General features: G+C 41.8%; 1 protein-coding gene across 8 annotated transcripts in view; it reads right to left on the reverse strand.

The window, feature by feature from the left end:
• The window catches only part of ALS2CL (ALS2 C-terminal like), a 146,607-nt gene that overhangs the window by 55,059 nt on the left and 68,358 nt on the right, over positions 1 to 23,190 (reverse strand). For 7 of the 8 annotated variants that reach the window (XM_074536117.1, XM_074536024.1, XM_074535982.1 and 4 more), the window contains 4 exons: positions 19,787 to 19,852; positions 8,459 to 8,557; positions 6,854 to 7,012; positions 5,099 to 5,210 (listed from right to left, as the gene is read on the reverse strand). In XM_074536117.1, the coding sequence (XP_074392218.1) occupies positions 5,099 to 5,210; positions 6,854 to 7,012; positions 8,459 to 8,557; positions 19,787 to 19,852 (436 nt within the window). The remainder of the gene's footprint in view (positions 1 to 5,098; positions 5,211 to 6,853; positions 7,013 to 8,458; positions 8,558 to 19,786; positions 19,853 to 23,190) is intronic. The other variant, XM_074535926.1, reaches the window with a different exon arrangement.

The following is a 23,190-nucleotide window of genomic DNA, read 5'->3' on the forward strand; positions in this document are numbered from 1 at the left end:
AAGAAAAAGAAAAAATCACAAAACCGCAAGCAAAAATGTCTCATAAAACCCAATAAAGAACCCCAAAAAAGGGAAAAAAATATCCCAAGAACTCCATCAAAATTGTCCCATAAAACCTAATAAATAAAACACAAAAAGAAAAAATAAATCCCAAAACTGCAACCAAAAATGTCTCATAAAAGCCAATAAAGAACCCAAAAAAGAGAAAAAAACCCCAAGAACTACATCAGAATTGTCCCATAAAACCCAATTAAAAACCCCAAAAAGAAAAAGAAAAAATCACAAAACTGCAACCAACAATGTCTCATAAAAGCCAATAAAGAACCCCAAAAAAACCCCCAAAAAATCCATCAAAATTGTCCCATAAAACCCAATTAAAAACCCCAAAAAGAGAAAGAAAAAATCCCAAATCCGCAACCAAAAATGTCTCATAAAAGCCAATAAAGAACCCCAAAAAAGAGAAAAAAACCCCAAAAATTGTCCCATAAAACCCAATCAAAAACCACCAAAAAAAAAAAAAAGATCCCAAAACCGCAACCAAAATTGTCCCATAAAACCCAATAAAAAAACCCCAAAAAGGAAAAAAAGATCCCAAAACTAAAAATGTCTCATAAAACCCAATAGAGAACCCCCCCAAAAAAAACCCAAAAACTCCATCAGAATTGTCCCATAAAACCCAATTAAAAAACCCCAAAAAGAGAAAAGAAAAATCCCAAAACCACAACCAAAAAAGTCTCATAAAGGCAATAAAGAACCCAAAAATAAAAAAACCCCAAAAACTCCATCAAAACTGTCCCATAAAACCTAAAAAAAAACCCAAAAAAGAGAGAAAAACCCCAAAAACCACATCAAAACTGTCCCATAAAACCCAATAAAAAAAACCCCAAAAAAGAGAAAAATAATCCCAAAAACTCAAAAATATCTCATAAAACCCAATAAACCCATTTTCCCTAACTGAGGAATTGGGAGTGGGGTTGTTGTTGGGTTTTTTTTAAGGATGGATTTTTTAGGGTTGGTGTTTTTTTATGGATGTTTTTATTCCAATGCCTTTCCCTTCGCTTTCCCCACCAAATTCCCAACGTTCCATGAACTGGATGAGTGGAAAAATTCGGGATTTCAGGATTTCTAGGAAAGGTGGAATGTTCTGGAATTCTTGGAATGGTTTGGGCTGGGAGGAACCTTCAGGATCCGTGGGCAGGGATGGATCCAAGGTGGCCTTGGACATTCCAGGGGCTGCCCCAAATCTCTGGGAATTCCATCCCAACCACTCCAATCCATTTTCTGGGAATTCTTGGGATGCCTCCAGTGCCACCAGGAGTTGGATTTGGATCCTTTTGGATCCCTTTCCCACAGGGAATTCCTTCCCAAAATCCCACCAATCCCTCTGGAATGGGGAGAAGAAACAAAACCTCGTTCTTCCAAACCACGATTATGGGAAAATCATGGAAAATCCTGAAGATCCCATGAGGATCCAAATCCAACCCTGGCCTTGCACAGAGATCCCAAAAATCCCATCCTGGCCTGGAGAGTTTTCCAAACATTCCTGGAGCTCTGGTGGCCTTTGGAATGTGCCCATTGCCTTGGGAATGTCCATCCTGGAGAACCTGCTGGGAGCAGAACCTTTCCTGGATCTCCAACACCTTTGTCCTCCAGGATGAATTCAGGAATGAAACCTCTGATCTCCAACCCCTCCTTGTCCTCCAGGATGAATTTGGGAATGTTTGAAACCTCTGATCTCCAACCCCTCCTTGTCCTCCTGGGAATGAAACCTCTGATCTCCAACCCCTCCTTGTCCTCCAGGATGAATTTGGGAATGTTTGAAACCTCTGATCTCCAACCCCTCCTTGTCCTCCTGGATGAATTCAGGAATGTTTGAAACCTCTGATCTCCAACCCCTCTTTGTCCTCCAGGATGAATTCGGGAATGAAACCTCTGATCTCCAACCCCTCTTTGTCCTCCAGGATGAACTCAGGAATGAAACCTCTGATCTCCAACCCCTCCTTGTCCTCCAGGATGAATTCAGCAATGAAACCTCTGATCTCCAACCCCTCTTTGTCCTCCAGGATGAACTCAGGAATGAAACCTCTGATCTCCAACCCCTCCTTGTCCTCCAGGATGAATTCAGGAATGAAACCTCTGATCTCCAACCCCTCCTTGTCCTCCAGGATGAATTTGGGAATGTTTGAAGCCTCTGATCTCCAACCCCTCCTTGTCCTCCAGGATGAATTTGGGAATGTTTGAAACCTCTGATCTCCAACCCCTCTCTGTCCTCCAGGATGAATCCAGGAATGAAACCTCTGATCTCCAACCCCTCCTTGTCCTCCAGGATGAATCTGGGAATGAAACCTCTGATCTCCAACCCTTCCTTGTCCTCCTGGATGAATCTGGGAATGTTTGAAACCTCTGATCTCCAACCCCTCCTTGTCCTCCAGGATGAATCTGGGAATGAAACCTCTGATCTCCAACCCCTCCTTGTCCTCCAGGATGGATTCAGGAATGAAACCTCTGATCTCCAACCCCTCCTTGTCCTCCAGGATGAACTCGGGAATGAAACCTCTGATCTCCAACCCCTTTGTCCTCCAGGATGAATTTGGGAATGAAACCTCTGATCTCCAACCCCTCCTTGTCCTCCTGGATGAACTCAGGAATGAAACCTCTGATCTCCAACCCCTCCTTGTCCTCCAGGATGAACTCAGGAATGAAACCTCTGATCTCCAACCCCTCCTTGTCCTCCAGGATGAATTTGGGAATGTTTGAAACCTCTGATCTCCAACCCCTCCTTGTCCTCCAGGATGAATTCAGGAATGTTTGAAACCTCTGATCTCCAACCCCTCCTTGTCCTCCAGGATGGATCTGGGAATGTTTGAAACCTCTGATCTCCAACCCCTCCTTGTCCTCCAGGATGAATCTGGGAATGAAACCTCTGATCTCCAACCCCTCCTTGTCCTCCAGGATGAATTCAGGAATGAAACCTCTGATCTCCAACCCCTCCTTGTCCTCCAGGATGAATTCAGGAATGAAACCTCTGATCTCCAACCCCTCCTTGTCCTCCAGGATGGATCTGGGAATGTTTGAAACCTCTGATCTCCAACCCCTCCTTGTCCTCCAGGATGAATCTGGGAATGTTTGAAACCTCTGATCTCCAACCCCTCCTTGTCCTCCTGGATGAATTTGGGAATGTTTGAAACCTCTGATCTCCAACCCCTCTTGGTCCTCCAGGATGAATTTGGGAATGAAACCTCTGATCTCCAACCCCTCCTTGTCCTCCAGGATGAATTTGGGAATGTTTGAAACCTCTGATCTCCAACCCCTCCTTGTCCTCCAGGATGAATTCGGGAATGAAACCTCTGATCTCCAACCCCTCCTTGTCCTCCTGGATGAATCTGGGAATGTTTGAAACCTCTGATCTCCAACCCCTCCTTGTCCTCCTGGATGAATTTGGGAATGAAACCTCTGATCTCCAACCCCTCCTTGTCCTCCAGGATGAATTCGGGAATGAAACCTCTGATCTCCAACCCCTCCTTGTCCTCCTGGATGAATTTGGGAATGTTTGAAACCTCTGATCTCCAACCCCTGGGAATGTTTGAAACCTCTGATCTCCAACCCCTCCTTGTCCTCCAGGATGGATCTGGGAATGAAACCTCTGATCTCCAACCCCTCCTTGTCCTCCAGGATGAATTTGGGAATGAAACCTCTGATCTCCAACCCCTCCTTGTCCTCCAGGATGAATTTGGGAATGTTTGAAACCTCTGATCTCCAACCCCTCCTTGTCCTCCAGGATCAATCTGGGAATGAAACCTCTGATCTCCAACCCCTCCTTGTCCTCCAGGATGAATTCAGGAATGAAACCTCTGATCTCCAACCCCTCCTTGTCCTCCAGGATGAATTCAGGAATGAAACCTCTGATCTCCAACCCCTCCTTGTCCTCCAGGATGAATTTGGGAATGAAACCTCTGATCTCCAACCCCTCCTTGTCCTCCAGGATGAACTCGGGAATGAAACCTCTGATCTCCAACCCCTCCTTGTCCTCCAGGATGAATCTGGAATGTTTGAAACCTTGGATCTCCAACCACTCCTTGTCCTCCAGGATGAATTCAGGAATGAAACCTCTGATCTCCAACCCCTCCTTGTCCTCCTGGGAATGAAACCTCTGATCTCCAACCCCTCCTTGTCCTCCAGGATGAATCTGGGAATGAAACCTCTGATCTCCAACCCCTCCTTGTCCTCCAGGATGAACTCGGGAATGTTTGAAACCTCTGATCTCCAACCCCTCCTTGTCCTCCAGGATGAATCTGGGAATGTTTGAAACCTCTGATCTCCAACCCCTCCTTGTCCTCCAGGATGAATTCGGGAATGTTTGAAACCTCTGATCTCCAACCCCTCCTTGTCCTCCAGGATGAATCTGGGAATGTTTGAAACCTCTGATCTCCAACCCCTCCTTGTCCTCCAGGATGGATTCAGGAATGAAACCTCTGATCTCCAACCCCTCCTTGTCCTCCAGGATGGATTCAGGAATGAAACCTCTGATCTCCAACCCCTCCTTGTCCTCCAGGATGAATCTGGGAATGTTTGAAACCTCTGATCTCCAACCCCTCCTTGTCCTCCAGGATGAATTTGGGAATGTTTGAAACCTCTGATCTCCAACCCTTCCTTGTCCTCCAGGATGGATTCAGGAATGAAACCTCTGATCTCCAACCCCTCCTTGTCCTCCTGGGAATGAAACCTCTGATCTCCAACCCCTCCTTGTCCTCCAGGATGAATTTAGGAATGTTTGAAACCTCTGATCTCCAACCCCTCCTTGTCCTCCTGGGAATGAAACCTCTGATCTCCAACCCCTCCTTGTCCTCCAGGATGGATTCAGGAATGAAACCTCTGATCTCCAACCCCTCCTTGTCCTCCAGGATGAATTTGGGAATGAAACCTCTGATCTCCAACCCCTCCTTGTCCTCCAGGATGGATTCGGGAATGTTTGAAACCTCTGATCTCCAACCCCTCCTTGTCCTCCAGGATGAATTTGGGAATGAAACCTCAATCTCACCCTCCGTGGTGAATTCCCCATCCCAGAGATTCCCAGATCCCATGGAAATCTCGGACTCACCACCATTTTATCCGCATGGAATGTCCTCTGGTAGCAGAGCCCCGACTGCGTCACCACGATGCCCTCTCCGTGTCTGTGGTCGTCCAGCCACATCCCGATGTACCTCTCTCCCCTGGAACACAAGGAGATCCCGGGGGATGGACGTTCCCGCTTTTCCCAGCTCTCCATCCGTCGGATTTGTCCTGCTCTGGGTGGGTTTCCCTGACACCACGCCCCGGGCTGGCTGTCCCACACAAACTCAGCTCCAGGGACGTTTCCCAAGGAATTCCAGCCATCCATCCCACGTCTCCAGGATTCATCCCACCAAACCCAACGCTGTCCCATGTCCTGGACATATTTTATAAAAAATCCTTTTGCCAGGATATTTTCTCCTGAGAAGCTGGGAAGTTCCAGCTTCTCCACGTTTTGCTGCTTTGGGATGGGATTTGGAGAATTGTTTACACCCAGCACGGGAAATTGTTTTTACTTCCTGACCAATGGCAGCCCCCTGTGTCCAGGCTGTGAGCACTCACAGGATTTTATTTTCATTCCTTTCTTTTCCTTGCTATCCTTTCTTCTATTCTTTTAATATAGTTATATAGTATAGTTTTAATATAGTATAGTTTTAATATATCAATATAACATAATAGGATATAGTATATAATACAATAGATATGTATTGTATATATATAATATATAATATTAAAATCAATATATACAATACATATATATTGTATTATATATATACTATATATAATATTATATAATATATATATAAATACTATATGTATATTGTATATATATAATATATAATATAATATACAATATCAATAACAATATATTATATATAATACAATATAATATAATAGGATTATATAATAGGATAATAGTATATATTGTCATATTATATATTATAATATATAATGGATTATATATAAAAATATAATATATTATATGGCATATATCATATATATTATATACTATACATATAATGTATATAATGTATTATATATAATATATATAATATATATTGTATATTATACATAGTATAATATATATTGTATAATATATATTATGTATTATATATTATATATTATATATTACATATTACATATTATATATTATATATTATATATTATACATTATACATTATATATTATATGTTATATTATACATAATATTATATGTACTATATATAAAATAACATATAATACATTGTAATGTAATATTGTGTAGTAATGTAGTAATGCAGTAATTTATCAGCCGTCTGAAACATGGAGAAAAATTCCCATCTCTTCCCTCGTTCTGGGGACCCACAACAATTAATAACAGCAATTAATAACCACAACAATTAATAACCACACCCCTGTGTCACGGACATATTGTATGACAAATTATTTTGCGAAGATTTGTCTCCTGAGAAGCTGAGAGGCCTCAGGAACAAAATGCAAACATTGATTATCTGCTGCTGTGGAATGTAACAGGTGCATCTGGGATTGGTTCATGTGGTTGTTTCTAATCAATGGCCAATCACAGTCAGCTGGCTCGGACTCTGGTCAGTCACAAGATTTTATTTTCACTCCTTTCTATTCCTTGCTATCCTTTCTTCTATTCTTTTAGTGTAGTTTAAATATGTCATTTTCTTTTAATATAATATATATCATAAAATAATAAATCAGCTTCTGAAACACGGAGCCAAGATTCTCATCTGTTCCCTTGTTGGGGTGCAAACTCAACATTGCCACACCTCAGATCCTCAGATCCATCCCACCTTACCTCTCCTTGTCGTCCCAGACTCCGTATCCGCTCTTTTTGTCGTTTTCCCAGTGTCCCGTGTATCTGAAGGGGTGCTCAGCCGAGAAGTTCTCCAGGATCCCAAAGCCCTGGCGCGCGTTGTCCTTGAAGTAGCCCTTGTAGACCAGGTCATTCCCGTACCTGCAGGAAGAGGGGCGCAATTCCAGCCTGGGAATGTTCGACAGCTACTCCTGGAGCAGAAAACCAGGGCAGTGAGGAGATCAGGCTCATCCATCTCAAAATATTCCAGAGATTTTTCTGGCAGTGCTGAATTTGGATCCTTGTTTGCTGTTGGGAACGTGCATCACCCAAACCGGACACTCCAGAGCTTCCCAAATTATCCAAGGATTCAACACATGGGCTTGGAGTTCTCCTGGGAGAGGCCACTCAAGAATTGACCTCTCACCAGCCTGGGCACAGGACAATCTGGTGAATCCAGGCTGGAAAATCAGATCCATGGGAAACTCAAGAATTGACCTCACACCAGCCTGGGCACAGGACAATCTGGTGAATCCAGGCTGGAAAATCGGATCCATGGGAAGGAGGCCAAGCTTGGATCCTGCTCTTTGTGGTGGCCACCACCAAACCGTTCCCAACTGGTCCCTCTGGGAAGGACAGCTCGGAGTTGAACGGAGGAGCAGAACATCCGGGTTGGAGGACAGGTCTATCCCAGCTGGAATGTTGGGTCTGTCCCACTTGGCATGGAGAAATCTGGGATAGGGATGAGCAGGAACCGGGGGCACCCCAGCAGCCAAAGCATTTGGGGTGACCTCGGAGGAGAAAATTCCAGGGAAACCTCAGAGCCCTTTCCAGGGCCTGGAGGGGCTCCAGGAGAGCTGGAGAGGGACTGGGGACAGGGATGGAGGGACAGGACACAGGGAATGGCTCCCAGTGCCAGAGGGCAGGGATGGGTGGGAGATTGGGAATTGGGAATTGTTCCTGTGAGGGTGGGCAGGCCCTGGAATACAATCCCCAGAGCAGCTGGGGCTGCCCCTGGATTTCCAGGTCCAGGCTGGTCAGGGCTTGGAGCAGCCTGGGACAGTGGGAGGTGTCCCTGCCCATGGCTGGGGGTGGCACTGGATGATCCTTGAGGTTCCTTCCAACCCAAACCATTCCAAGATTTCATGTCACTTCATTCCCATCTGTGAGAAATGAATTTGTAGAGAATTTTTAAAGTTTGACAGAGGAGTTTGGAGAGGAGAAGCTCCAGGGAGAGCTCAGAGCCCCTGGCAGGGCCTGGAGGGGCTCCAGGAGAGCTGGAGAGGGACTGGGGACAGGGATGGAGGGACAGGACACAGGGAATGGCTCCCAGTGCCAGAGGGCAGGGATGGGTGGGAGATTGGGAATTCCTGGCTGGGATGGAATTCCCAGAGCAGCTGTGGCTGCCCTGGATCCCTGGAATGTCCAAGGCCAGGCTGGAGCACCCTGGGACAGTGGGAGGTGTCCCTGCCATGGAATGGGATCATCCTTAGGCTCCCAAGCAATTCTGGAATTCTAAATGCCCACAAAGCATTTCCAGACCGGGCTGCAAAGATTTCAGGGAGCGTTTCCCCCTTTTCCCTGGAATCCATCCTGGATTTTACTTACTCACAGATTCCATAGCCCCTCATCCTGCCCTGGTACCAGTGGCACTTGTAGCAGTCGTAGCGATCCTCGGAGCGCCGCGGGACCAGGCAGATCCCAAACCTGCCGGGGGCACATGGAAAAATCAGCACGGAAAAATCAGCATGGAAAAATCAGCATGGAAAAATCAGCACGGAAAAATCAGCACGGAAAAATCAGCACGGAAAAATCAGCATGGAAAAATTAGCACAGAAAAATCAGCATGGAAAAATCAGCATGGAAAAGGTCAGTATGGAAAAATCAGCATGGGAAAGGTCAGTATGGAAAAATCAGCATGGAAAAGGTCAGTATGGAAAAATCAGCACGGAAAAATCAGCATGGAAAAATCAGCATGGAAAAATCAGCATGGAAAAATCAGCACGGAAAAATCAGCATGGGAAAGGTCAGCATGGAAAAGGTCAGTATGGAAAAATCAGCACGGAAAAATCACCATGGAAAAGGTCAGCATGGGAAAATCAGCATGGAAAAATCAGCACGGAAAAATCAGCATGGGAAAATCAGCATGGGAAAATCAGCATGGGAAAAATCAGCATGGAAAAGGTCAACATGGAAAAATCAGCATGGAAAAATCAGCATGGAAAAATCAGCATGGAAAAGGTCAGCATGGAAAAATCAGCATGGAAAAATCAGCACGGAAAAATCAGCATGGAAAAATCAGCATGGAAAAATCAGCACGGAAAACTCAGCATGGAAAAGTCACCATGGGAAAGGTCAGTATGGAAAAGGTCAGCACAGAAAAATCAGCATGGAAAAGCTCAGCACGGAAAAATCAGCATGGAAAAATCAGCACGGAAAAATCAGCATGGAAAAATCAGCACGGAAAAATCAGCACGGAAAAATCAGCATGGAAAAGGTCAGCTTGGAAAAATCAGCATGGAAAAATCAGCACGGAAAAATCAGCATGGAAAAGGTCACCATGGGAAAGGTCAGTATGGAAAAATCAGCACGGAAAAATCAGCACGGAAAAATCAGCATGGAAAAATCAGTATGGAAAAATCAGCATGGGAAAGGTCAGCATGGAAAAATCAGCATGGAAAAATCAGCATGGAAAAGGTAACCATGGGAAAGGTCACCATGGAAAAATCAGCACGGAAAAATCAGCACGGAAAAATCAGCACAGAAAAATCAGCACGGAAAAATCAGCATGGAAAAATCAGCATGGGAAAATCAGCATGGAAAAATCAGCGTGGAAAAATCAGCACAGAAAAATCAGCATGGAAAAATCAGTATGGAAAAATCAGCATGGGAAAATCAGCATGGAAAAATCAGCATGGGAAAGGTCAGCATGGAAAAATCAGCATGGAAAAATCAGCACGGAAAAATCAGCACGGAAAAATCAGCACGGAAAAATCAGCACGGAAAAATCAGCATGGAAAAGGTCACCATGGGAAAGGTCAGTATGGAAAAATCAGCATGGAAAAATCAGCATGGAAAAATCAGCATGGGAAAGGTCAGCATGGAAAAATCAGCATGGAAAAATCAGCATGGAAAAGGTCAGTATGGAAAAATCACCATGGAAAAATCAGTATGGAAAAATCAGCATGGAAAATCAGCATGGAAAAATCAGCATGGAAAAATCAGCATGGAAAAATCAGCACGGAAAAATCAGCACGGAAAAATCAGCACGGAAAAATCAGCGTGGAAAAATCAGCATGGAAAAGGTCCATGGGAAAGGTCAGCATGGAAAAATCAGCATGGAAAAGATCAGCATGGAAAAATCAGCATGGAAAAGGTCCATGGGAAAGGTCAGCATGGAAAAATCAGCATGGGAAAGGTCAGCACGGAAAAATCAGCATGGAAAAATCAGCATGGAAAAATCAGCATGGAAAAATCAGCACGGAAAAATCAGCACGGAAAAATAAGCATGGAAAAATCAGCATGGAAAAATCAGCATGGAAAAATCAGCATGGAAAAATCAGCACGGAAAAATCAGCACGGAAAAATCAGCACGGAAAAATCAGCACGGGAAAATCAGCACGGAAAAATCAGCACGGAAAAATCAGCACGGAAAAATCAGCATGGAAAAATCAACATGGAAAAATCAACATGGAAAAATCAGCATGGAAAAATCAGCACGGAAAAATCAGCACGGGAAAATCAGCACGGAAAAATCAGCATGGAAAAATCAGCATGGAAAAATCAGCATGGAAAAATCAGCATGGAAAAATCAGCATGGAAAAGGTCAGCACGGAAAAATCAGCATGGAAAAATCACCATGGAAAAATCAGCATGGAAAAGGTCAGTATGGAAAAATCAGCATGGAAAAATCAGCATGGAAAATTCAGCACGGAAAAATCAGTATGGAAAAATCAGCATGGAAAAGGTCAACATGGAAAAATCAGCATGGAAAAATCAGCACGGTAAAATCAGCACGGAAAAATCAGCACAGAAAAATCAGCATGGAAAAGGTCAACATGGAAAAATCATCATGGAAAAATCATCATGGAAAAATCAGCATGGAAAAATCAGCATGGAAAAATCACCATGGAAAAATCAGCATGGAAAAATCAGCATGGAAAAATCACCATGGAAAAATCAGCATGGAAAATTCAGCACGGAAAAATCAGCATGGGAAAGGTCAACATGGAAAAATCAGCATGGAAAAACCAGCATGGAAAAATCAGCATGGAAAAATCAGCACGGAAAAATCAGCATGGGAAAGGTCAGTATGGAAAAACCAGCACGGAAAAATCAGCATGGAAAAATCAGCATGGAAAAATCAGCATGGAAAAATCAGCACGGAAAAATCAGCATGAAAAAAACAGAATGGAAAAATCAGAATGGAAAAATCAGCATGGAAAAATCAGCATGGAAAAATCAGCATGGAAAGGTCAGTATGGAAAAATCAGCATGGAAAAATCAGCATGGGAAATCAGCATGGAAAAATCAGCATGGAAAAATCAGCATGGGAAAGGTCAGCACGGAAAAGGTCGACTCCATTGTAGTGGATGAACTTCAAAACCCAATTTGAACCTCATGGGATTGATTTTTTTTTCTGTAAAAATCTTCTCATTTAAATGAGGCCTTAAAGAGATCTGAAAACAGCCTTAAGATGCTTTCTGTGAATAAATTCCCATGGATTTGGGGATCTGGGATCAAATTCCAACTGGATGGAAATGTCTGCATGGAAAAGCTCAGCACAGAAAGCAGCGACTCCGTTGTAGTGGATGAAGTTTAAAATCCAACTGGAATTTAATGGATTTCTTTTTCTGTAAAAACTCCTGACATGAGGTTGATAAAAGGATCTAAAAATAACTTTAAGACTCTTCCTAGGAATAAATTCCCATGGATTTGGGGATCTGGGATCAGGCTCCAGCTGGATGGAAATGTCTGCACTGAAAAAGCAACTCCATTGTAGTGGATGAACTTCAAAACCCAGTTTGAACTTCATGGGATTGATTTTTGTTCTGTAAAAATCTTCTCATTTAAATGAGGCCTTAAAGAGATCTGAAAACAGCCTTAAGATGCTTTCTGTGAACAAATTCCCATGGATTTGGGGATCTGGGATCAGATTCCAACTGGATGGAAATTTCTGCATGAAAAAGCTCAGCACAGAAAAAAGCCTCTCCATTGTAGTGGATGAAGTTCTAAAACCAAGCGGAAATTCATGGATTTTTTTTTCTGTAAAAACTCCTGACATGAGGTTGGTAAAAGGATCTAAAAATAACTTTAAGACTCTTCCTAGGAATAAATTCCCATGGATTTGGGGATCTGGGATCAAATTCCAACTGGATGGAAATGTCTGCATGGAAAAGCTCAGCACAGAAAGCAGCGACTCCGTTGTAGTGGATAAAGTTTAAAATCCAACTGGAATTTCATGGGATTCTTTTTCTGTAAAAACTCCTGACATGAGGTTGGTAAAAGGATCTAAAAATAACTTTAAGACTCTTCCTAGGAATAAATTCCCATGGATTTGGGGATCTGGGATCAAATTCCAACTGGATGGAAATGTCTCCATGGAAAAGGTCAGCATAGAAAAAATCATCTCCATTGTAGTGGATGAAGTTTAAAAACCAACTGGAATTTCATGGGATTGGGGTTTTTTTCTGTAAAACTCCTCATTTAAGTGAGGTTTATAAAAGGATCTAAAAATAACCTTAAGACACTTCCTAGGAATAAATTCCCATGGATTTGGGGATCTGGGATCAGGCTCCAGCTGGATGGAAATGTCTGCATTGAAAACAGCAATTCCATTGTAGTGGATGAACTTCAAAACCCAATTTGAACTTCATGGGATTGATTTTTGTTCTGTAAAAATCTTCTCATTTAAATGAGGCCTTAAAGAGATCTGAAAACAGCCTTAAGATGCTTTCTGTGAATAAATTCCCATGGATTTGGGGATCTGGGATCAAATTCCAGCTGGATGGAAATGTCTCCATGGAAAAGCTCAGCACAGAAAAAAGCTTCTCCATTGTAGTGGATGAAGTTTAAAATCCAACTGGAATTTAATGGATTTTTTTTTCTGTAAAAACTCCTGACATGAGGTTGATAAAAGGATCTAAAAATAACTTTAAGACTCTTCCTAGGAATAAATTCTCATGGATTTGGGGATCTGGGATCAAATTCCAACCAGATGGAAATGTCTGCATGGAAAAGGTCAGCATAGAAAAAAGCCTCTCCATTGTAGTGGATGAAGTTTAAAACCAACTGGAATTTCATGGGATTTCTTTTTCTGTAAAAACTCCTGACATGAGGTTGATAAAAGGATCTAAAAATAATTTTAAGACTGTTCCTAGGAATAAATTCCCATGGATTTGGGGATCTGGGATCAGATTCCAACCAGATGGAAATGTCCGCATTGAAAAAGCAACTCCATTGTAGTGGATGAAGTTCAAAAACCATTTTGAACTTCATGGGATTGATTTTTGTTCTGTAAAAGACTTCTCATTTAAATGAGGTCTTAAAGAGATCTAAAAACAGCCTTAAGATGCTTTCTGTGAATAAATTCCCATGGATTTGGGGATCTGGGATCAAATTCCAACTGGATGGAAATGTCTGCATGGAAAAGCTCAGCACAGAAAGCAGCGACTCCGTTGCAGTGGATGAAATTTAAAATTTAACCGGAATTTCATGGGATTCTTTTTTCTGTAAAAACTCCTGACATGAGGTTGATAAAAGGATCAAAAAATAACTTTAAGCCTCTTCCTAGGAATAAATTCCCATGGATTTGGGGATCTGGGATCAAATTCCAGCTGGATGGAAATGTCTCCATGGAAAAGCTCAGCATAGAAAAAAGCATCTCCATTGTAGTGGATGAAATTTAAAATCCAACTGGAATTTCATGGGATTGGGGTTTTTTCTGTAAAACTCCTCATTTAAGTGAGATTTATAAAAGGATCTAAAAATAACCTTAAGACACTTCCTAGGAATAAATTCCCATGGATTTGGGGATCTGGGATCAAATTCCAGCTGGATGGAAATGTCTGCATGGAAAAAGCAACTCCATTGTAGCGGATGAACTTCAAAACCCAGTTTGAACTTCATGGGATTGATTTTTTTTTCTGTAAAAATCTTCTCATTTAAATGAGGCCTTAAAGAGATCTAAAAACAGCCTTAAGGTGCTTTCTGTGAACAAATTCCCATGGATTTGGGGATCTGGGATCAAATTCCAGCTGGATGGAAATGTCTCCATGGAAAAGCTCAGCATAGAAAAAAGCATCTCCATTGCAGTGGATGAAATTTAAAATCCAACCGGAATTTCATGGGATTTTTTTTTCTGTAAAAACTCCTGACATGAGGTTGGTAAAAGGATCAAAAAATAACTTTAAGACTGTTCCTAGGAATAAATTCCCATGGATTTGGGGATCTGGGATCAGATTCCAACTGGATGGAAATGTCTGCATGGAAAAGCTCAGCATAGAAAAAAGCATCTCCATTGTAGTGGATGAAATTTAAAATCCAACTGGAATTTCATGGGATTTTTTTTTCTGTAAAAACTCCTGACATGAGGTTGATAAAAGGATCTAAAAATAACTTTAAGACTGTTCCTAGGAATAAATTCTCATGGATTTGGGGATCTGGGATCAGAGTCCAACCAGATGGAAATGGCTCCATGGAAAAGCTCAGAACAGAAAAAAACATCTCCATTGTAGTGGATGAAGTTTAAAAACCAACCGGAATTTCATGGGATTGGGGTTTTTTTCTGTAAAACTCCTCATTTAAGTGAGATTTATAAAAGGATCTAAAAATAACCTTAAGACACTTCCTAGGAATAAATTCCCATGGATTTGGGGATCTGGGATCAAATTCCAACTGGATGGAAATGTCTGCATGGAAAAGCTCAGCACAGAAAGCAACGACTCCGTTGTAGTGGATGAAGTTTAAAATCCAACTGGAATTTTATGGGATGTTTTCCGTAAAAACTCCTGACATGAGGTTGATAAAAGGATCCAAAAATAACTTTAAGCCTCTTCCTAGGAATAAATTCCCATGGATTTGGGGATCTGGGATCAGATTCCAACTGGATGGAAATGTCTCCATGGAAAACAGCGACTCCATTGTAGTGGATGAAGTTCAAAACCCAATTTGAACTTCATGGGATTGATTTTTGTTCTGTAAAAATCTTCTCATTTAAATGAGGCCTTAAAGAGATCTAAAAACAGCCTTAAGGTGCTTTCTGTGAATAAATTCCCATGGATTTGGGGATCTGGGATCAGATTCCAACCGGATGGAAATGTCTGCATGGAAAAACTCAGCACAGAAAGCAGCGACTCCATTGTAGAGGATGAAATTTAAAATCCAACCGGAATTTCATGGGATTCTTTTTTCTGTAAAAACTCCTGACATGAGGTTGATAAAAGGATCTAAAAATAACTTTAAGACTGTTCCTAGGAATAAATTCCCATGGATTTGGGGATCTGGGATCAGAGTCCAACTGGATGGAAATGTCTGCATTGAAAAAGGTCAGCATAGAAAAAAGCATCTCCGTTGTAGTGGATGAAGTTTAAAATCCAACTGGAATTTCATGGGATTTTTTTTCTGTAAAAACTCCTGACATGAGGTTGGTAAAAGGATCTAACAATAACTTTAAGACTCTTCCTAGGAATAAATTCCCATGGATTTGGGGATCCGGGATCAGGCTCCAGCTGGATGGAAATGTCTGCATTGAAAAAGCAACTCCATTGTAGCACATGAAGTTCAAAACCCAGTTTGAACCTCATGGGATTGATTTTTTTTTTCTGTAAAAATCTTCTTATTTAAATGAGGCCTTAAAGAGATCTAAAAACAGCCTTAAGATGCTTTCTGTGAACAAATTCCCATGGATTTGGGAATCTGGGATCAGATTCCAACTGGATGGAAATGCCTGCATGGAAAAGCTCAGCACAGAAAGCAGCGACTCCGTTGTAGTGGATGAAGTTTAAAATCCAACCGGAATTTCATGGGATTCTTTTTTTCTGTAAAAACTCCTGACATGAGGTTGATAAAAGGATCAAAAAATAACTTTAAGACACTTCCTAGGAATAAATTCCCATGGATTTGGGGATCTGGGATCAGGCTCCAGCTGGATGGAAATGGCTCCATGGAAAAGCTCAGCATAGAAAAAAGCATCTCCATTGTAGTGGATGAAATTTAAAAACCAACTGGAATTTCATGGGATTGGGGTTTTTTTCTGTAAAACTCCTCATTTAAGTGAGGTTTATAAAAGGATCTAAAAATAAGTTTAAGACACTTCCTAGGAATAAATTCTCATGGATTTGGGGATCTGGGATCAAATTCCAGCTGGATGGAAATGGCTCCATGGAAAAGCTCAGCATAGAAAAAAGCATCTCCATTGTAGTGGATGAAGTTTAAAAACCAACTGGAATTTCATGGGATTGGGGTTTTTTTCTGTAAAACTCCTCACGTGGATTTATAAAAGGATCTAAAAATAACCTTAAGACACTTCCTAGGAATAAATTCCCATGGATTTGGGGATCTGGGATCAAATTCCAACTGGATGGAAATGTCTCCATGGAAAAGCTCAGCACAGAAAGCAGCGACTCCGTTGCAGTGGATGAAATTTAAAAACCAGCTGGAATTTCATGGGATGTTTTCCGTAAAAACTCCTGACATGAGGTTGATAAATGGATCAAAAAATAACTTTAAGACTGTTCCTAGGAATAACTTCCCATGGATTTGGGGATCTGGGATCAAATTCCAACTGGATGGAAATGTCTGCATGGAAAAGCTCAGCACGGAAAAAAGCCTCTCCATTGTAGTGGATGAAATTTAAAACCAACTGGAATTTCATGGGATTGGGGTTTTTTCTGTAAAACTCCTCATTTAAGTGAGGTTTATATAAGGATCTAAAAATAACTTTAAGACTCTTCCTAGGAATAAATTCCCATGGATTTGGGGATCTGGGTTCAGGCTCCAGCTGGATGGAAATGTCTGCATTGAAAAAGCATCTCCATTGTAGTGGATGAAGTTCAAAACCCAATTTGAACTTCATGGGATTGATTTTTGTTCTGTAAAAGATTTCTCATTTAAATGAGGCCTTAAAGAGATCTAAAAACAGCCTTAAGATGCTTTCTGTGAACAAATTCCCATGGATTTGGGAATCTGGGATCAGATTCCAACTGGATGGAAATGTCTGCATGGAAAAGTTCAGCACAGAAAGCAGCGACTCCGTTGTAGTGGATGAAGTTTAAAACCAACTGGAATTTAATGGATTTCTTTTTCTGTAAAAACTCCTGACATGAGGTTGATAAAAGGATCAAAAAATAACTTTAAGACACTTCCTAGGAATAAATTCCCATGGATTTGGGGATCTGGGATCAGAGTCCAACCAGATGGAAATGTCTGCATGGAAAAGCTCAGCACAGAAAAAAGCATCTCCATTGTAGTGGAAGAAGTTTTAAAACGAACCGGAATTTCATGGGATGTTTTTCCGTAAAAACTCCTGACATGAGGTTGGTAAAAGGATCTAAAAATAACTTTAAGACTGTTCCTAGGAATAAATTCCCATGGATTTGGGGATCTGGGATCAAAGTCCAACCGGATGGAAATTTCTGCATGGAAAAGCTCAGCATAGAAAGCAGCGACTTCGTTGTAGTGGATGAAATTTAAAATCCAAACGGAATTTCATGGGGTTTTTTTTTTCTGTAAAAACTCCTGACATGAGGTTGATAAAAGGATCAAAAAATAACTTTAAGACTGTTCCTAGGAATAAATTCCCATGGATTTGGGGATCTGGGATCAAATTCCAACTGGATGGAAATGTCTGCATGGAAAAGGTCAGCACAGAAAAAAGCATCTCCATTGTAGTGGATGAAGTTTAAAAACCAACTGGAATTTCATGGGATGTTTTTCTGTAAAAACTTCTGACATGAGGTTGATAAAAGGATCTAAAAATAACTTTAAAACTGTTCCTAGGAATAAATTCCCATGGATTTGGGGATCTGGGATCAGGCTCCAGCTGGATGGAAATGTCTGCATTGAAAACAGCAACTCCATTGTAGCGGATGAAGCTCAAAAACCAGGAATTGTCCAAATTCCCAATGTTTATGTGCCTGGATCAGCCCTGCCTGGGACACTTTTCCCAAATAAAACTCATCCCTTTGGGAGCTGCATTCCCAGATCCTCCCTCTTTCCTCTCCAGAGTTTCTTCAGTGCTGTTTTCCCCTTTTTCCCCCCTTAACTCAGCCCCTAAAATGGGAAAATGTTCTGGGATTCCCAACAAAAGTGTTTGGGATTTTCCCCTACCTTGGGAAAAATGAGGAATCCTAAAGTCCTATTTCCAATAAAATTGAGATAAATAATACTTGAATTTCAACGATTGATACCTTAAATCTTGAAAAAAAAACTCATTAAAGTGAGGAATCCTAAAGTCCTATTTCCAATAAAATTGAGGTAAATAATACTTGAATTTCAACGATTGATACCTTAAATCTTGAAGAAAAAACTCATTAAAGTCAGGAATCCTAAAGTCCTATTTCCAATAAAATTGAGATAAATAATACTTGAATTTCATGGATTGGTTTCTTAAATCTTGAAGAAAAAACTCATTAAAGTGAGGAATCCTAAAGTCCTATTTCCAATAAAATTGAGATAAATAATACTTGAATTTCAACGATTGATACCTTAAATCTTGAAGAAAAAACTCATTAAAGTGAGGAATCCTAAAGTCCTATTTCCAATAAAATTGAGATGAATAATACTTCAATTTCATGGATTGCTTTCTTAAATCTCGAAGAAAAAAACTCATTAAAGTGAGGAATCCTAAAGTCCTATTTCCAATAAAATTGAGATGAATAATACTTGAATTTCAACGATTGATACCTTAAATCTTGAAGAAAAAACTCATTAAAGTGAGGAATCCTAAAGTCCTATTTCCAATAAAATTGAGATGAATAATACTGGAATTTCATGGATTGGTTTCTTAAATCTCGAAGAAAAAAACTCATTAAAGTGAGGAATCCTAAAGTCCTATTTCCAATAAAATTGAGATGAATAATACTTGAATTTCATGGATTGCTTTCTTAAATCTCGAAGAAAAAAACTCATTAAAGTCAGGAATCCTAAAGTCCTATTTCCAATAAAATTGAGATGAATAATACTTGAATTTCATGGATTGGTTTCTTAAATCTCGAAGAAAAAACTCATTAAAGTGAGGAATCCTAAAGTCCTATTTCCAATAAAATTGAGATGAATAATACTTGAATTTCATGGATTGGTTTCTTAAATCTCGAAGAAAAAACTCATTAAAGTGAGGAATCCTAAAGTCCTATTTCCAATAAAATTGAGATAAATAATACTTCAATTTCATGGATTGGTTTCTTAAATCTTGAAGAAAAAACTCATTAAAGTGAGGAATCCTAAAGTCCTATTTCCAATAAAATTGAGATAAATAATACTTGAATTTCAACGATTGATACCTTAAATCTTGAAGAAAAAACTCATTAAAGTGAGGAATCCTAAAGTCCTATTTCCAATAAAATTGAGATAAATAATACTTGAATTTCATGGATTGGTTTCTTAAATCTCGAAGAAAAAAACTCATTAAAGTGAGGAATCCTAAAGTCCTATTTCCAATAAAATTGAGATGAATAATACTTCAATTTCATGGATTGCTTTCTTAAATCTCGAAGAAAAAAAACCTCATTTAAGCGAGGTTTTAAAGGCATCCAAAAATAACTTTAAGACACTTCCTAGGAATAAATCCTCACAGATTTCGAGAATTTAAAAATTCTCAAATTTTTAAATTCGAGGGCGAGTCAGTGCCAGTCCCCTCCCTCCAGGTCCCACCCTCTGGAAGGAACCATTCCATTTGAATTTCAGAGGGGGGAACGTCCCCGTTTTCCCGAGGCTTACCCGTGCTCCAGGCCCTCCCGGAAATCTCCGACGTGGTTGCGTCCATCGCGCCACTTGAGCGTCCCCCTGGAAGACACCACGACATTCCCACATGGAAAAAACAGCTCCTGCCAAAGCCCAGCCCAAACATTCACACCGGCTCGGATGGAGCTTGGGAGGTGCCCAAAAGGATTGGATCTTTCCCAAAGTTCTTTCCGACCCAAAACATTCCAAGAATTTACGGCAAACAACCAAAATGTTCCTCGGAGCACAGAGGCACAAAAGGCACCCCCAGGCCTTGGCTTCCAGCAGGATTATGGATTTAATCCCATAATGTTTTATGGGCTGAGTGGGAAGAATCCATTCCATTCCCTAATCCCAAAAGTATTTTCCGGAGGTGCTGCCTCGTGCCTTTGGGAGCTTGTAATTAATCCTGAATTAATGACAGGGATTAATCCAGCTGCGGTTCCTGAATTAATGACAGGGATTAATCCAGCAGCTGATCCTGAATTAATGACAGGGATTAATCCAGCTGCAGTTCCTGAATTAATGACAGGGATTAATCCAGCTGCGGTTCCTGAATTAATGACAGGGATTAATCCAGCTGCGGTTCCTGAATTAATGACAGGGATTAATCCAGCTGCGATTCCTGAATTAATGACAGGGATTAATCCAGCAGCTGATCCTGAATTAATGACAGGGATTAATCCAGCTGCTGATCCTGAATTAATGACAGGGATTAATCCAGCTGCGGTTCCTGAATTAATGACAGGGATTAATCCAGCTGCAGTTCCTGAATTAATGACAGGGATTAATCCAGCTGCGGTTCCTGAATTAATGACAGGGATTAATCCAGCTGCAGTTCCTGAATTAATGACAGGGATTAATCCAGCTGCTGATCCTGAATTAATGACAGGGATTAATCCAGCTGCGGTTCCTGAATTAATGACAGGGATTAATCCAGCAGCTGATCCTGATTTAATGACAGGGATTAATCCAGCTGCTGATCCTGAATTAATGACAGGGATTAATCCAGCTGCAGTTCCTGAATTAATGACAGGGATTAATCCAGCAGCTGATCCTGAATTAATGACAGGGATTAATCCAGCTGCTGATCCTGAATTAATGACAGGGATTAATCCAGCAGCTGATCCTGAATTAATGACAGGGATTAATCCAGCAGCTGATCCTGAATTAATGACAGGGATTAATCCAGCTGCAGTTCCTGAATTAATGACAGGGATTAATCCAGCAGCGGTTCCTGAATTAATGACAGGGATTAATCCAGCTGCAGTTCCTGAATTAATGACAAGGATTAATCCAGCTGCTGATCCTGAATTAATGACAGGGATTAATCCAGCAGCTGATCCTGAATTAATGACAGGGATTAATCCAGCAGCTGACCCTGAATTAATGACAGGGATTAATCCAGCAGCTGACCCTGAATTAATGACAGGGATTAATCCAGCTGCGGTTCCTGAATTAATGACAGGGATTAATCCAGCAGCTGACCCTGAATTAATGACAGGGATTAATCCAGCAGCTGATCCTGAATTAATGACAGGGATTAATCCAGCAGCTGATCCTGAATTAATGACAGGGATTAATCCAGCAGCTGATCCTGAATTAATGACAGGGATTAATCCAGCTGCAGTTCCTGAATTAATGACAGGGATTAATCCAGCAGCGGTTCCTGAATTAATGACAGGGATTAATCCAGCTGCAGTTCCTGAATTAATGACAGGGATTAATCCAGCAGCGGTTCCTGAATTAATGACAGGGATTAATCCAGCTGCAGTTCCTGAATTAATGACAGGGATTAATCCAGCTGCAGTTCCTGAATTAATGACAGGGATTAATCCAGCTGCTGATCCTGAATTAATGACAGGGATTAATCCAGCAGCGGTTCCTGAATTAATGACAGGGATTAATCCAGCTGCTGATCCTGAATTAATGACAGGGATTAATCCAGCTGCAGTTCCTGAATTAATGACAGGGATTAATCCAGCTGCTGATCCTGAATTAATGACAGGGATTAATCCAGTTCCAGCCGGGCACATCCCCGTGGGCACGGTGACACCACAGCCTGGAATTCCAGCGGGAAAACAGCCAGGAAAACCATTCCCAAGGGATCGCTCATCCCATGTTCTGTGGGGGCGGGAAAGGGATTCCAGGAGCTGATCCCACAGCCAGGAGAGCCGGGAACGGGCAATGCCAGGAAAATTCCTGCCCGGCCCCGCAGTGATTTCCCTCCCTCCCGGAATCCCACTGAGAGCTCCAATTCCGGCCGCAGCCCAGAAAATCCCATCCCGCACATTCCCCAGCCGGACACAATGGAATCACAAAATCCTGGGATGCTTTGGCTTGGAAGGACCTTCAAGATCTCTCATCCCATGGGCAGGGACACCTCCCACTGTCCCAGGGTGCTCCAAGTGTCCAGCCTGGCCTTGGGCACTGCCAGGGATCCAGGGGCAGCCACAGCTGCTCTGGGAATTCCATCCCAGCCAGGAATTCCTGCCCAAATTGAGTTTAAATGGATCTTGAACTTGGAATAAAAGCTGGGAATTAGGCTGAGGGAGTATTGGGGATTTGAGGAATTCAGGGCTCTTTTTGGAGCTGGGCTCCAAGGCTTTGGAATCCTTCAGGGGATGATGGAATATTTTCCCTCCGTGCTGATGCTGAGCTCGTCTGCTTTGCCCCAAAATCCCAACGGAAAAAACTGAAAATCATGGAATTTTTGGGGTTGCATGGGATCTTCAGGAACATCCAGTTCCAACTCCATGCCAGGAACACTTCCCACTGTCCCAGGTGCTCCAAGTGTCCAACCTGGCCTTGGGCACTGCCAGGGATCCAGGGGCAGCCACAGCTGCTCTGGGAATTCCATCCCAGCCCCTCCCCACCCTCCCAGCCAGGAATTCCTGCCCAAATTGAGCTTAAATGGATCTTGAGCTTGGAATAAAAGCTGGGAATTAGGCTGAGGAAATATCAGGGATTTGAGGAATTTGGGGTTCTTTTGGAGCTGGCGGCCAAGGCTTTGGAATCCCTCAGGGAATGTTGGAATATTTTCCTCCTGTGCTGATGCTGACCTCGGCTGCTTTGCATCAAAATCCCAACGGGAACAACTGAAAATCATGGAATTTTTGGGGTTGCATGGGATCTTCAGGAACATCCAGTTCCAACCCCATGGGCAGGGACACCTCCCACTGTCCCAGGTGATCCAAACCCTGTCCAACCTGGCCTTGGGCACTGCCAGGGATCCAGGGGCAGCCACTTCTCTAAGAATTCCATCCCAGCCCCTCCCCATCCTCCCAGCCAGGAATTCCTGCCCAAATTGAGCTTAAATGGGTTTAGAGCTTGGAATAAAAGCTGGGAATTAGGCTGAGGGAATTTCAGAGATTTTAGGAATTCTGGGCTCTTTTGGAGCT

This window comes from Zonotrichia albicollis, chromosome 1, assembly GCF_047830755.1.
Source record: "Zonotrichia albicollis isolate bZonAlb1 chromosome 1, bZonAlb1.hap1, whole genome shotgun sequence".
NCBI classification, from domain to species: Eukaryota; Metazoa; Chordata; class Aves; order Passeriformes; family Passerellidae; genus Zonotrichia; species Zonotrichia albicollis.